Source organism: Podarcis vaucheri (genome assembly GCF_965113315.1).
Source record: "Podarcis vaucheri genome assembly, chromosome: 1".
Classification (NCBI taxonomy): domain Eukaryota; kingdom Metazoa; phylum Chordata; class Lepidosauria; order Squamata; family Lacertidae; genus Podarcis; species Podarcis vaucheri.
The window spans coordinates 61,478,867-61,495,406 of NC_138759.1; the positions used below are offsets into that span (position 1 = coordinate 61,478,867).

General features: G+C 38.7%; 1 protein-coding gene across 2 annotated transcripts in view; it reads left to right on the forward strand.

Moving 5' to 3' along the window:
- The first annotated feature begins 4,979 nt into the window (after positions 1–4,979).
- Positions 4,980–16,540, forward strand: part of NAV2 (neuron navigator 2) — a 543,877-nt gene continuing 532,316 nt past the window's right edge. The window contains exon 1 of one of the 2 annotated variants that reach the window (XM_082223099.1): positions 4,980–5,591. In XM_082223099.1, coding sequence (XP_082079225.1) covers positions 5,517–5,591 — 75 coding nt within the window. In that variant the 5' untranslated portion in view covers positions 4,980–5,516. The remainder of the gene's footprint in view (positions 5,592–16,540) is intronic. The other variant, XM_082223101.1, reaches the window with a different exon arrangement.

Genomic DNA, 16,540 nt, shown 5'->3' on the forward strand with positions numbered 1-16,540 from the left:
GAATTTTTTTAAAAAAACAGCAGAGTGGCCCCATGGTCACAGAAAATCATAAATATGCAGAAAAAAACCCCACAAGCTTCCAGATTCTTGCAAACCCCTTCCCAACACCAAGTCCTTGAATTCCAAACACCCCAACCCAAAATCCACCCCCCCGCAAAGTTTTAAAAGCTTAACTTACCAAATGGCTGCAAAAGAAGTTTTGGAAAAGCTTCAAAAATCAACAAAGTCTTTAAAAACCTCAAAGTAAGGCTACTATGTACACTGCGTTCTATGAGTTGCTCCTCGAAGTCAAGTCGCAACTGTATTAATGGTGTTAAGAAACTTGCAAGACTTTCATCTTGCGAAGCAAGCCCATAGGGAAATTCTTCTTGCAAAGCAGCTCAAAAACGGAAAGCCCTTTCGTCTAGCGAGTTTTCCGTCTTGCGAGGCATTCGTCTTGCGGGGCACCACTGTACTTGGAAAGTTCATGAATGTACTGGGTAGCCTCTGCCAATGTGGTTGTTGATTCCTGACTCTGTAGCACTCTATTAGTGTATGGCACAACAACTGTCTGTGTTCCTGGAGTGGTATGCTGTCAGCCACAAAGAAATTTGGGAGCCTTCTAAGGGAAACAGCATATGCCTTTTATCCCTGGCAAGCTACAGCTTTCTACCACCTGTATGGAGTCTGCAGTGACCAGTTGCTATGTACTAGCAGGGTTTGAATGAGCTGGTATTGATGGCTGGTGGGAATCAGAAGTGTGCTATGATTTGCACCCAACCTCTGAAATGCAGGTATATTCTAAGTATAGCATTTACCGGTAATTGGGAACCAGAAAAGTTCCTACATGGATCAAGCTTGCTCAACTTGTAGAGCATCTGGTGCTTCACTTGAACACATTTTCAGGGTTTTATTATCTAGCCTCAATATAATTTTGTGAGATAGCCAATGTTTCAGATTTGTATTTAGGGCTAATGTGACATAGTGGATAGATTTCTTGACTAGGGAAACCTAAGTTCAGCTAGTTCTTCTTGGGCCAATCAGTTTCTCAGCTTAACATACTGCACAGGGATAAAATGGAGGAAAACTCATTTGACCATCACAAATGAGAGGCTCTAGTAAGTTGATGACATAAAAATATAGAGGTGATGTGACATCAAATTGTTGCTTTTGATGGCGATAGAAAGGCGGTCTTGAAATAGTCAAAATTTTGTTTGAAGTGCCATTAGTTTCTCTTTGATTTTCCTCTTCACCAATCTTTAGCATGCCAAACTAACCTCTTACAGCATTAACAAAACAAGCTTTGTTTCCTGGGAAGATAAAACAAATCACTGTGTATATTGCAAATATTTGGGGTCTTTTAAAAGCATTTAGCTATAGATCTCTCTCCCCAGTTGGTAGTAAAAGTTTTTTTAAAAAAAGTTTTTCAACTCCATAGATGTATTTTTTTGTACAAAGGGCTGTGAGCATCACCCTAAGGCTTCCCTGCAAACTCCAATTTCTACTCATGCATGTCCTGAGATTAATCTGAAGGGTGTAGAAGTAATAAAAAAAATTCTGGAAATTTTAATACAAAGGGACATTGAGGGAGAGATTGCACTTTTTCTGCTTCAGAGGATCGTTCACACTGTCCTTACTTGCACTGGTTATGTCATGCTATTGCAGCATGGTATAACGTGATGTGACTGATGCAGTCTCGTGTGCCACATCATGGTGAAATCACTGAAGGGCGAAAAAAAGTTTTTCTCCATTGTTTTAGTAATTTTTCCACAAAGTAAGCTTGTGCCTGTAACGGTGCAGTTAAGCTAAAGCAATACGCTGCCATCTTGCTACGTGTATATATTGCTGCCAGAGAACCTTGCTATGGGAAATGTTGATTTTGCACCACCCCCTTTTTTTTTTTTAAAAAAAAGAAAGCATGTAGTGTGCAAATAAAATATGTGTGCATAGATCTGTGTAGACACATCTGGGGAAATGAGGCCAGCCACTCACACATTTATTTCCATGCGTGATGCATTGGCTGTAGTAGACACTGGTGTGGTGCCACTGGCGGAGGAACGGGGGGAGCGCACCACTCCTGGCACCATTGGGGAGGGGGTACCATTGCGGTCGCCCCCCTGGACACACACCATGCACCCTCCACGCGCCAGATGCCAGGCCCCCAGGACGCACACCGTGCCCCCGTGGGCAATGTGCCATACCCCCGCCTGCTCTCCGCCCCCAGTGCCGGAGCATGCAGCTTCACCATTGTGTGGTGCTGGTATTTCCCACAGCGATCCTAACGTATAGCTCCTTTCCTGATAGTGTGACAAATGGGGTTGTGTCCAATGTTGGCTTTGTACTAGTGGAAAGTCCTTGCAATCTCAGAAGGCAAGATACCTGATATTCACCAGTCCTCCCTACTTCAGTCTTCCATACCACATTGATACTGTTCCAGAGGGTCATCTAACTTTCAGGGCCAGCTTTCAGTAGCCATGGGGAGGCTGTCATGATTAGGAAGTCATTGGCAAAAATTGGGTGCTCTGCTTTGCATGAGTGGAGGTTCAGAGTCACAACTGGATGAAGCCACTTCCATAACATTTGCTAGTTGTGTAGAAGGGGTTTCATTAGGTTTGGTGAGTGGAGCAAATCCTACCACTCAATCTGATGTGCTGTGGGAGGGAGCTGAATGAGGATGAGAGTGTGTGTGGCAAGGCTTCGGATTTATCGGTGCATCTGCTGGTTCATTCAGCCCTGCTGCTCCTGGTCAGCAATAAGCCAGCATGCAATAGTGCTTCTGGGAGCAAAAAGCTGCACATGCCAACATTTGCCTTTTTTTATTACATTTGAGTTTTAGTGGTTTTTGAAAAACTTTTTAAAAAACTTTTCCATGGAAACCTGTTTTCCCCATGATAATAGACAAACGAAATATGCAAAGTAGCAATTTGTATTTACACTGAGCCTATTCACACAGCTGGTTCAATGCACATAATTCTGCTCCCATACTGCCCCTTCCTTCCATTGGGTGCAATCAGCTTACCCAGAGTGATGTGTCAACAATGGTTAGGTGCAACAGGAATAGAACCCCTTTTGACTTCTAACATAACTTTTAAAGGTTTCCATGCTTTAGAAGTTATGTTAGAAATAATCCACTGTCTTCAGATTATTGGTGTTTTAAAGTATGGGACATATTTACAGGGCCTTTTTATTAAAGACTGGAATGGTAAGAGTATGTTATATAAATCAACATTTAATACGGAGGTAGTTCTAGTGCCAACATACTGTTGGTGAGACAAATTTCTATTTATTTGTATTTCAGTGTAAATACAAATGAATTCTCTGTATGCAGGATCAAGGAACCTGAAAACAGGGTCCAGATCCACATGGACAAGCCTACAAGCTTGCTGTTTTTGGGAACACATTTGGTCTGTTTATATGAGCAACAATGTGCATGGGACAGAGTCTTTCTGCCACATTCTCTTTTCAGCTGAGTGTATTCATTCAGATGGCATGAACAGTGCTGTAGTAGTCTATATATGGCAGTTGCTTGCTAGAACTAGATACATTCAACAAATGACAGCCCTATGGGAAGAACTCATAATGCTTAGGCAAGGTTACCCATGTTGTTCCGTGGCCTTCATTATGTGTTTCACTAACCCTGCCTCAAATAATTGATTGCCAGTAGTGAGGATGCGGAAACAATGTAAGTGTGACCAGCAATATAGGGATTAGTTGTAGCCCTGTGTTATGTAGATTGAGAAAGAGTGAATGAACCAAATAGAATAAATCAGCGACTCATAAAGAGCAGTTCCTTCAGAGTAAATACAAGACAACCTGTATGTGTATCCAAGAACTGCGGAGAATTTTACTAGATTACTGCTTCCTTGGAGATTTTTGAAGAGATGCAGAAGACTGGTAAAATTATGACAACCACTTGGTAGAAAAGGGTTGGGGAACTGAATCCGTCTGGTGGGCTGGAGCCTTATTTCCCCTGCAGGCAAATTTGACAGGTGGACAGTGACAGGTAGAGTTGAATTGTAATTGTATGGCAAAAAAGGAGACTGTATGGCAAAAAAGGAGACTTTGTTGCTCTTTATCTAGACTTCTTTGTAAATAATTCCTTATGGGACCCATTTTCATTTTTGTGTTTAGATAAAGAACCAATTAGACAACAAGGCACCCCACCTAAATAAATATTACAATTTGGCCTTTCAAATTTTCCTTTGAGGTGACACATGATTATATACTGCAGGGTCTCAACTAATCATTTTTTAAAATTAGAATAGGGAATGAGTTGTTTACAAATACAGTTTTTAGATGATAGTAACTTTGTTTTTCTTTCACCGAGTAACAATAGTTCATTTGGCTTATAGATAATGTGTTTGTGTCTTTCTTGGATTTCTTTGTTGCAGAGGTAGAGCCAGGAACTGTCCAGTCTTGAACATTAACTTACGTGGTGATTATTACACAAAATATGTTATTGCTTTCCATGTGCCTTTCACAGATGGCTATATTTGGCTGAAACAGAGAAAGAAATTTAGATGACAGTGAAAGTATATAGAAAGAATGTTGGAGCACATTAAACTACTCTTGTAAAACAACATTGATATCATTTCTGTTAAATTAAATGCCAAAATAAGGAGGGCCTACATATTGGGAGACATCCAGTGGTATATGTATGTGAGGAGAATTGACTTTCACTCATGCAGTGGGACTTCCCCTTCCTCTCTTTCCCCCTGCAGTCCCCTATGTACCCCCCCAAAAAAAAACTTTGGAGCAGATTTTAGAGGGGATTTCAGAGGAGAAGAGAGGAAAGGGATGCCCTGTTGCACAAGTCAGCTCATCTGATACTACATTTTACCCATTATTTTAGCAACAGTGTGTTCTTAACCATGTGCATAAGAAGTTTATATGTGCAAAGCTCTGATTTTATCACACATTTTAGCTGCTAATGTAATAAAGATCCTTTCATCTGTCAAACAGATAAAATATGTGTTTTCCCCCTTTTAGGCCTTTGCTTGTGTGGAAGAAGACGATGACGACGACACCGTTGCATGGATGGTTTTATGTAATTTACACTTGCTAGATTTGCAAAAGGCAATTATCATTGTGAAGTGTTTACACTGATTTATGGGAGGAAGGTGGCCTAGGAGAGGGATGCTGATAATATCAACACAGTGGATTAAATGCACATTTACACCTTTATTGACACATATATTATCCATGCCAAGAATGCTGGTGGAGCAACAAGGAAGATGCTGGTGAAGCAATGATGTGGCACAGACTGTTAAATATGGATTCAGCTCTGCCAACTCCCTATAATGCACATCAATGGATTTCTACATCTGAGCTAAAATAGGGAATAAAGGGCTTACAGTGCTTGTCTGTTAAGATAATTAGCAGAGATGGCAAACCAGAGATCTGAAAGGAATATAAAAAACAAGGAAGAGATTTGAAGGTTCTCTCTATTTTTCGTTTCACATTAATGTTTTCTTATTCATACTGTGGATTTTGAGGAAAAAGCTTCAGGAGACACGCAGGATATTTGTTACTGGGAAATGGAATCTGGATCAGAGTCTAGCCAGCATCAGAAAAGAAAGCCTGTGACACATGGACTGGAAGATCAAAAAAGAGTAAGTGACAAGACTTCACCACTGGCATTTTGTGCTTAAATTGCTGAGCATGATTCAGGGAGTTCAAATGCCACTTACAATTTTTGTATTCAACGCAGATTTTCAGTGTTGTAGCTGGTGGTGGATGAGCTTTCTTAGGTTGAACATTGAACATTGATCTAGTTTAATTGGCTGGCACTGAGTGGTAAGGGAGCAGCAAAGAACTGGGAAGCATCTAGCTGTTTTTGAAAGAGCAATAGGAAAATAAGCAGGAAAATGATTAGTTATTATAATGAGTCTGCTGTCACGTGGTGACACTAGTGAGGAAGATAAAGCTAACTTACTATTTCATTTGTTGGTGGGTGCTGGGTTTTTTTAAAAAAATAAAAATGCATAAAGGACTGTTTTCTATGTAAGATCTTAAATGAATAGTCATGTAGTGCAATCCTATGCATGTTTACATAGGAGTAAGTTCTTCCGTCTTCAGTAGGATTTACTCCCTGGTAAGTGAGTGTTGGATTGCAACCTTAATGGAATATTTGGTACCCGTGGATTTGCAAGATGGTTTCTATATGTTTCCTGGTGTCTCATGTGTTTGAGAAAAGTGACAGTATACTTAAATAATTGTATGCTTTTCATTGGCCAGCAAGAGTTTGATGAAAACTATGCCTTGGGTTTTTCTTTGACATGTGACTCTATATCCAATATAGTGTTGTCATTCATTAGTAGTAATTGAAAGTAGTGAGCAACTGAATTTTAAACTTATTTTACTGGTTCAAATTGTGATGTGTTGTTGCTACATAAGTCCACAGGGATTAGTTGGTGGTACACTAATGTATTCTGGTTCCTCTGGAGATCCCTTTTTTTCATTGTGACTTAAATGCATCGCTTTGAGAAAATTGTTGAAATATGCCTGAGCTGTAAATTGAGCATCAAGCTTTACTTCTCCTTTTCAATAATGCCAGCGATACAGTGAAACAAGAAGGATTATGTGTCTTGATTTTCTTTTGCTGAGTCTGTTGAAGAATAAAACTTACTTTCCACTGGAAATAAAATCAGCTTGGATAGATCTCTCTCTCTCTCTCTCTCTCTCTCTCTCTCTCAACAAGATGAAAATGCAGTTGTTTGCTTAGGGAGCCTTCCCCAAAGAATCTCTCTCCCTCCCTCTCTCCTGTTTGCTATATCAGCTGAAGGCGACAAGGACCCTTCATTCTCCCATTTTCACAACCCCATTCGGAGATGGAAATAACAATCAATAGACACTGAAAGAAAATTCCTCTTATCGACTTAATTTCTAGAGGCCTTTAATATATTTTAAAGCCCTGCTGTATACAAGGCTTGTGCTCTATGAGACAAACATTTGGTGTTCTTGACACTAAGATACTGTAGAGCTGGTTTACTAATATTAATATGCGGTTTTGACTGAAACTCTGATAAGTATGGAGGCCTACATCTTCCATCTGCTCTTGGCTCTGGGTGTTTGGTGCACATGTAAAATGGGGCCTCTGAAAGTATAATATAACCCCAAGTGAGGCTCGGTGGCAGCTGGGATAACATCAATTGGTCATGCTTAGCTGACATTCATTTTAACTTGAACTCTAGCCGTCATGGAGATTATTAAATTTATAATGATATATGTAAGATCTATTTTAATGACTCTTCACGCTTGGGTGATCTCTCTCTTACTTGTGTTTGCAAAATAACATAGGGAATTGGGTATTATTACATTTCCTTCCTGGCTGAATTTTCCAGGGAAAAGGATGCGGGTCAGAAACTTCAGTGAAACATATTTAGGATTATAGAAAGAAGCACTTTGGACCACAATCCTTGGGCTGAATGTGTGCTACCTGCCTGCCTCTTTGCGAGATACTCATCCAGAGATGTTGTGTATTTGACGGCTGTCTAACATTAATAATTAATTATTGGAACAGATTTGTTCATTGGAAATAAATTGGTCTCCTACATGAATAAATAGGAAAGAAATGGTGTTAAATTAGCACATGCTCCTGTTTTCCATCTGTAAGAAAACTGTGCTAGGAGACTGTAAAGGTTTAGCCACCTTTATAGAGGAAAAGAAAATAATGTGCCCATGTTCTTTGTGGTTTCTTTTCTGTAACATACATTGCCTGTGCAAATTGGAATGGGAAGAGGAACACTACCCCATGAATATGTTTGAGGCTCAGCCCTTAATATGCTTTCTTCATAACCACATTTTGTGGGTGTTCAATTTAATTAGTATTCTTAGCCCTGATCTCCAGCTTGATCTCATCTAGCTTTGTTGTTATAGATTGGCCTTCAGAAAGCTGTAGAAAATTGGGGTCTGCTCCTGCCCCCACCCCCGAGTTGTAATGGTAGAAGGGAAGCTTTTCACTGATTTATTAGTTCCCAGACAGAATTAAAATGGGATTGACACTAATCATGTTCACAGTTGAACTGGATTTAGCCATACAATTTTTAATGGCTTTGGTGTGAATTACATACCTAAATCCTGGTTAACTTTTCATTTTAAAGTTAAAAATTAATAACCTAAATAACCATGTGAATAGATCTGCTGGAATCAGTAGAATTATTCTTATGGGCAAAGAAATAAGTTTTTGCTACTGATAGCATAACATAATTTTGGGGGCTTGTAGGTTACTGGTTTCAGGGAGGAGCCATAAATTAACTGTGCAATCCTATGCATGTTAATAAAAAGTAAGTTCCACTACAATCAATAGGGGTTTTCTTCCCAGTAAGCATGCTTAGGGTTGCTGCATCATAGTTGTTTTTAACTGAGAAAAACTTCCTGGAAACCACAATAAACCACGTAAAAATTGCTGGAAGAACAAGCAGCATTGTTTGGTTCAGTAAGAATCTATTTAACCAGTGTAGATGCAAGACGTCAATTTTCTGTGACACAATAGTATTGATTTCTCTTGGATTGATTCCTTTCCTTGCTAAGTTTCTTATTCAGAATTTCATAGACGTGCATTGATTTGAAAACAGTGCCGGGGGTAGGGTATTGTCAAAATGTTTCTTTTTGTTATTAATAAATGTTACTTGGTTCACATTTTGAGGTGAACTGTTGTTTGTTTTAAACTTAGGCATAAATTTGCCCAGGACTTTTGATATGCCTGGTTATGCCATTAGGTTCATTGAGTTAGTGCACAATCACTTAAGGCAGAACTGACTTAAGAGTGTATTCTTTTAAAAGCAGCTCCAGGCTAGGGATGTCAGAGATGTCTGACTGAAATGGTAGCAGAAATTGCTGGTGTACACTCAATTCATCCCATGTCTGGAGAGGAAATCAATCCAGTGACTGGTACATATGACTGGTCTTCGCTGTTGCTTTCAGTCTGCAAATGATAAATAATTGATGTTCCCTTCCCCCAATTTGCATTGTTTCCTTTGCACTGAAATTAATGGTATTTGTACTGAAATGAATGTAATAATAACTTAATTATATAAAATTCAGCCACAGTGAACAGCAAGCACAATAATATAGTGTTCGTTAGAAGCTGAACTGCAGCAGAATGGAAACAGTGCTGCATGCAACAAGCATTGGTTGGAGCAGAAATTGATGGCTTCTTACTCCAAATTGTTTTTTTGCAGAATTCCCTTGACCTCTCCACCTTCTTCCTTTCTCATAGCTGTCAACATTTCCCATTTTTTAAGGGAAATGCCCTAATTCCGAATAGGATGCCTCGCAAGAAAAGAGAAAAGTTTACAGCTATGTCCTTTCTCCAGATTTCCACTGAATTTGAACATAAGCGAAACAAACATTTAGTTAAACTAATTAAATGTGCATTAAACTAATTAAATGTGCATTAAAAGGCATTTTAAAGTTTTTAAAGTTTAAAGTTTTTTCATGATTTAATCTAATTGATGCATAGGGACTTTTCTTCTTTCCTAGTAACACCATTGATTTGTGTGATTTTTGGGTACCCCTTCTTTGATTAGTTACTTCTGTATCATCAAGTAGATTGGAGGTACCTTACCACTTCCTCACCATCAATCAAAGCAAATTTCATAGATTAGTCAAAATAAGAAAAATTCCTTCCAGTAGCACCTTAAAGACCAACTAAGTTAGTTCTTGGTATGAGCTTTCGTGTGCATGCACACTTCTTCAGATACCTATCTGACTATGGCAGACCAACACGGCTACCTATCTACAACTGGATTCATAGATTAGGTGGTCCAAGAAGTACTAACTAGAATGTTTAGTTTTCATGTTTCTTAAGGTATGATTGGCTGAATTAATGTTGTAAGAGTAGCACATGATTAGACACTTAATAAATTATGGGGTTCTTGTCTCATAAGAAAAGCCCTGCTGGATGAGACCAAAGGCCTATGGAGTCTAGCATTCCTTTTTCACAGTGGCCAACCAGGTGTCTATGAGAGGCCCACAAGCATGACATGAGTGCAATAGCACATTGAGTTTTACATATCCGTGCCAATTTTAACATGCAACAGAAATATCTTTTTGATTATTTCTCCAATAGCATGAGCTGTTTGCATGTTCCACCAGGTTAAGAGTCTCAAAAGATAATCTGTGTAGTTTGTGTGGCCAGTGAGTTACCGTGGTCAGTTTGCCTCTTCAATGAATTTGAGATTAAGGACAGTGGCCAGGAACATACTATGTTAGGATAGATGGAGCATCGTTCAGTCTTACTATCTCCTGCAGAGAGTTTTCCCATATTGTCTGAGCCATCTCTGCAGCATTGTGATGCAATGCATGACTAGGCTGTGGGACTTAAACACTCTTCTAAATTCAAATCTGCCCCTAACATGCAAAGAATAAGCTAGCAATTATGAAGCATGTATGCTACAGGCCTGCTGTGAGCAGAAAACTCTTGTTGTGAGTCATTCTAATACTCGGCTATCAAACTCTTGTAGTGCTCGAGTGATTTAAATGTGTTGAAATAATGGGTCTTGCTTAAGGCTTGTGTAAATCAACATGACATTGATGAAGCCTTGTAGATTTACTCCTGTTCAAGATCTTGTCCTATTCAGTGTGTGTGTGTGTGTGTGTGTGTGTGTGTGAGAGAGAGAGAGAGAGAGAGAGAGAGAGAGAGAGAGAAAAGAGCTGATCATTGACTGGGTTAAATTCAAATAGAATTCTGACAGTTTAATAGTGCCCTTTTGTAGTAATTACCTATATCATTGGAAGAGCTCAGCTTTTATATTTGAGATTTCTTTTTTTCTTCTTTCCAGGTTTCAGATTTACCATCTTGCTGTAAAATTAATAAGCTGCTTGTACATATTTTAAAGGTTGTTTAAATGTGTTAAGGTGAAAGCTTAATATTCAGGTTTTTATGAGCAAAATGCTTGCGCCTCTCACTGTAAGGAACTCATTATCTTCACATTATTTTCTTTTTCAAGAGCCAACAACCGTACAATGCCTTGTGGATAATAATCAGCATTTTAGTTGCACAATGTGCTTGGAAACTCAAAAAATGAATAGGTTGTTTTCGATTGCTGCTTGGAGTCTTCTATCCTTCTGGTTTCTTGTCTCCCTTCCTTATTTCTTTTGTTACAAAATGTTATACTTAATCTCCAAGTTCGTTCTCATTGCTGCCACAGTTTCAAGCGTATACTACTTGTATTGCTGCAACACTGTGATGAAGAACTTCAGATCACTTGGAATTACGCCTTATGAAGAAGGCTTAATTTTGTTAGTCCCAGAGCAGAGTTGTATCGCCAGTGTTCAGTTTGCAAGTTTAGACATACCTCAATGTTTGTTTCTCTGGACTTTTGCCAGTTTGCCTTTTGAGCTGCATGCTGTTACTTTGGCTGATAATGCATGCCTCAGGATGGATTGTAGTTATAAGAAACTCAAGAATCTGCTTGGAAAGCAGGGACAACATTCTCCTGTAACCTGTCTTGGGCTTTTTCATTTTTATTGCTATAACCTGCATTGTACCCTGAAACCCTTGCTTGCAGTTGCTAGAAGAGATGGTGAAAGGGCATACCGTTTTTTAACATTGCAATAAATTGATCTGTTTGAATGTTGTATAAGTGGGGGTGGGGAAAGAGTTAAATGTGATTTTGCTCATTCCGTTCATACACTCGCTACCTGCAGACCCTTAATTAAGATCCACATTGAGTCTCTCCTGGGAGGCTCCATATGGGGGAGCAGGGAATGGAATGGAGACTAAACAATTTCTACTTATGCCACACTGAAAATAATTTTTAAAAATGAAATCTACTGAATTTTTGCTCAAGCTATAATGAAAACAAATTTTGGAACTGGGACAAAACAATTTTTGCATATGTGGCAACCAAAATAATTTTTGTGGGAACTAGCGTTAAAAATAAAAAGTATTTGTCCAAAATGTAACCTTGGGTGTTAATGTGAATGGGCTGGACAACACAATGAAAAGGAGAAGGGTATGAAATGAGTTAAAATGGAAATCCCTTATTGTCTTGCCGGTAACCCATTTGAAAAAGCAATTAGAGTCAAACCCACCAATCAGCATGTCCAAAGGGACTTGGCACTCAGCTGCTGGTAACTCCAAAGCTAGCGGGGTCAGCATCTGGCATGGGTATGGGTTCTCCTCAACTTTGGGAGTGCTCAGTGTGTGTGCATGTCATGCGCACGACATGCACATGTGACGTTACGTGGCAAGAGGAAGCTGCGAGGCCCACCACAACTGCTTCAGCCTTTGCCCACATCATATTAAGTACTTGGGAATACAAAATCTTGGACACAACTTTACAATTTTTGTCACTAATAAGAATATCAAAACTTGGTGTAAGGCATTTTTGTCATGGATGGATAGAGTTGCATCAGTTAAGAATATGGTACTTCCAAAGTTTTTATTTCTGTTTCAGAATTTACCTATATGTTTTACAATTTTTGTCACTAATAAGAATATCAAAACTTGGTGTAAGGCATTTTTGTCATGGATGGATAGAGTTGCATCAGTTAAGAATATGGTACTTCCAAAGTTTTTATTTCTGTTTCAGAATTTACCTATATGTTTTTCAGTGGAAACCCTTAAGAAATGGCAAGAAATGGAAAAAAACGAAAAAGCAAAATTAAAGATTTGACAAATTTAGACCCCCAAATTAGCTCTATCTATATCAGCATTAATACCTTTGGATAGCACCCTTCCTTCTACATGCTTGACAGAAATCGAATTGGCAAGAAATAGAAAGAAAAAGTCTTATAAATATTGGCTAATTTTTATGAAAACGACAGCTCCCTCACAGCAGAACAAATAGAAAATATGAGAGGATGCAGTGTGAATTGGCTACTTATTCATCAAATTGTACATTTTATTTCAAGCTCAACACTTAAGTCTCAAGCCCTTTGGTCATTGGCACCCTTTGAAAATTTAATTTTGAATACGATTGAACATTCTAAAAAGATCCTGTCAATTTTGTACAAAATATTTAGTGACCTTACTGCTGGACAATGTTCAGCAACCAAACAATTACGGGGAAATAGACCTAGATATCAGAACAGAAGAGGCTGACTGGAACAACTTATGAGAAAAAACCCTTTAAGACCCATGTCAACCTACATAAGGTAATTTAATTTATAGATGGCATTCAGATATAGTTACATAAACAAAGTATCTTAAGCAATGTATTGGAGAGGATGTAAGGCAGTCGGTATGACATTCCATATGTGGCAGTCATATGAACTTGTGCAGCCATTCTTGGAAAGAGTATTTGTGGAAATAAGCAATGTTACAAATCTTCATGCATAATGTAATCTAATTCTCTGTTGATTAACAATATTTAAAGATCAGCTCAATTTACTTTATAAGGAACTCATCACTTTTTCCTGGTGGCGGCATGACACTATGACCATTTCTCTATGCTGAGCCTTGTCTAAAGGTGACATATGCTCCTCTCTGATACTCTGGTAGTAAAAGTGGGGGAGGGCAGGGAAATACTATGAAAAATTTCAGTCTGGGCTCCTCTGATCATGGAACTGTGATCTTGTTCTTTTTCTTTCCTTTTGGAGATTAACACTGTGTTGATAAGATTTGACAGAGCAGATGAGACCAGTGGTCCATCTGGTTTGGTATCCCGCCTGTGGCAGAGATCAATATCTTATGCTTTAGAGAAAAAAGTGCACATCAATCCCTACATTAATATGCCAAGTCAATCATGCAGTGTTGAATATGGGAAAGGAATAGCTTCCTTCCTTTCTTTGCACCCTGGAGATGAGATGATTATTCTTATTTTAGTTTGCATAGTTCAGTATAATAATGGTCATAACATTATCTGTTCATCAGATTTCACATTAATATATGCTTTTTGTAATACTATGGCCAAAAATTCCACACTCGTGCTGTGTTGTGTAGGGAGTTTTGCTTCTTCTTGGTTGTTCCCATTTGTTGTTCAAAAGTTAACTTCAACAATAATGCGAAAGGGCTTTGATTAGAATCTGAGGTGTACTGCCTTTGCTGCCACTGGTTTCTCTAATTCATTTTTTATTAGGATGCTCACAGACAGAAGGCAAAGAGCTTTGCAATTTTAAAAAGATTTTATCAGAATAATAACAAAAAGCAAACATTTACGAACCAGTTCTGTAATTCCACCTGCCTCCATTGTGCAGGTGCAGTTTTTCAGCCCTTGCTAAATTCTGAGACACTTGGTTCCTGTGTTTGCTGAAAGCTCAAGAGTATGCTGCTTTGCATAAAAATAGCACCATGGACAGAACTGGCACCTGCATTCAGTAAAACATCTCTTAAATGTCCTTTTCTCCTTGCAGCTATTTAGATTAATTTGGATTACTCAGTGTATTGTGTGAGGACACTATCAATTTAAATGGGTTGTGCTTTAGTGAATCAGATGAGCCTCCGGGTAGGAAGATGATTCAGAAATAGAGAAGCTATGGCTTCCTTTAACAGAGACTCCTTGTTCTGTAAATAGTTAATAAAGTTTATCTTATGGTTATAGACATCCTGGATTCTGCAAGAAATTAATATGAGAACAACACAAATTGCTCCCATATTCTTGTTACAGACCTAAGCAGATTCCTTTACTGGGATCCATAGAGCTTTGTATGTGCCTAAGACATTTCCTTGCATGCATAATTTCTCTTTCCAGATCAATGTTGTGTCACACTGAATACTGCTCCAGAGGCCTCAGTCCTCAGTAATGGCTTAATGGAAGGTGTGTGTTGATGATAGAAACCAACACAGATATCTCTGGCATGGTTTTTTAGTTGCTGTTGATTTTATTTACATGTAAATAAAATCAATAATAATAATAATAATAATAATAATAATTAATAATAAATATTTATACCCTGTCCATCTGGTTGCTTATTTGATTTTATAAGTTTTAAACATTTTAGTGTTGTGATTTTATTCTGTAGACTGCTTTGGGATCCTTGGATATAGAAAGCAGTCCATAAATTTTAATAATAGCAACAATAACACAAACAGTATCGCTGTGGTTATGTGGAGCCTCATGTATGACTTGTTTGGATTCTGGTGTTAACTTTGGAGAGACACTTACAGAAATAATTCTGCTGATTTTCTGCTGTTGCTCTTAAAGTTTGCCTGGGGCAGTTTAGAACAAGACAGTTCCCTGTCATTCACCTCCTATATTCTCCAGCATTTGCCGTATTGGAGGGTGGAAGGTGTGAAGTTTTATGAAAGGTTGATGCGTGTACCACAGGAATCCTAAGGAGAGAGAGCTCACGTTTTAAAATCTGATTTGAAAGCTGGGCTTGAAATTTGGGGATGCGTGACTGAATGAATTCTGTGAATAATTTTGGTGCAAATAAATAAATTCTGAGGGGTATGCGAATGAGTCTCTGCCATTAGAGCTGTAATGAGGTGCAGTAAGATAGGGCACCGGACCCAGACTCGGGCAGCTGTTCTCGTTTAAAGTTGTCATCGCTGAGACTAATTTTATGAATAGAGATAGCACTATTGGAGCAAATATGTATGCACTGGCTGTTTTTCTTTTTCTTACTAGCATTTTTATTCTGTCCCCATTTTAGAGTCTGCCTAACTAGGCATCTGATGTAAAGATTTCTTTCTTTGTGTAGCCTGGTTGTACTTCTTAGACATCATACAGCAAAATTCACCAGTTTGTTGGCTTCCTGTTCAAGGGAATAGGTCAGTACCATGCAAATAGGTGCTGCATAGCTCCAAGCAAACTTTACATATGGTATAACATAACAGACCACAATATTACATCCTAGGATGTGTATGGCTATAGAGCTCTATAGTAACTGTTCCCTGAAATCTGTGGGAAACTGAAGATGCCCTATACCTGTTTTGATAATCATACTGTGAGGTCAGGGAAAAGTCACTCAGCTGTTAAGACACCCTGTGTGGCTCATCTTCCTTCAGGGCTTTGTTGGAAGTAGGGGACAAAAGAGACTAGTGTGTGGAGGTTATACATGTTTGCTTGATACATATTTAATTTTTTTAGGGTCTTGCCTCTTGGTGATTTCTGAGCTATTCTTATTGCTTAATTCAGGTTGCTGCATTTCTTCTTGTTTTTATTCTTAAGTTCCCTGCTTAAATATTTGGCAGTTTTAGCATGTGGTACATTTTACAGTAATGCACGGTGTCCATTGCTGCTGCTGAGTCAGAAAGCAGGAGAGTTAATAGTAGGCAGAGCCAGGGGGTAATGACTAGCAAATCTAGGACAGGTAGAAATGATTTAGTTCTTAAGGTATCATTTTTATTACCTTAGCTTGTTTTTAGAGCCAGATGCTTAGCTTAGAAAGAAGCATCTGGTATGAATAGTATGGAAGAGACTGGTTCAGCCACAGCACATGAGCAGAATGCAGATCCCACACAAACACACCTAGGGAGTTTCCTCATGCCTGTATTTGTTGTGTCTAAAGGCTTGTGACTTAACACAAAAAGGCTGCAATCCTATGCACCTGTATAATCACAACATTAATGAAAGGCATTCTTTCATAGTAAAATCCCTATAGAGCTTTCATCTGAAGGGATAGGGAATACAGCCTAAGGCCCTGCTCCCCAAATTCATTATCATTCGCT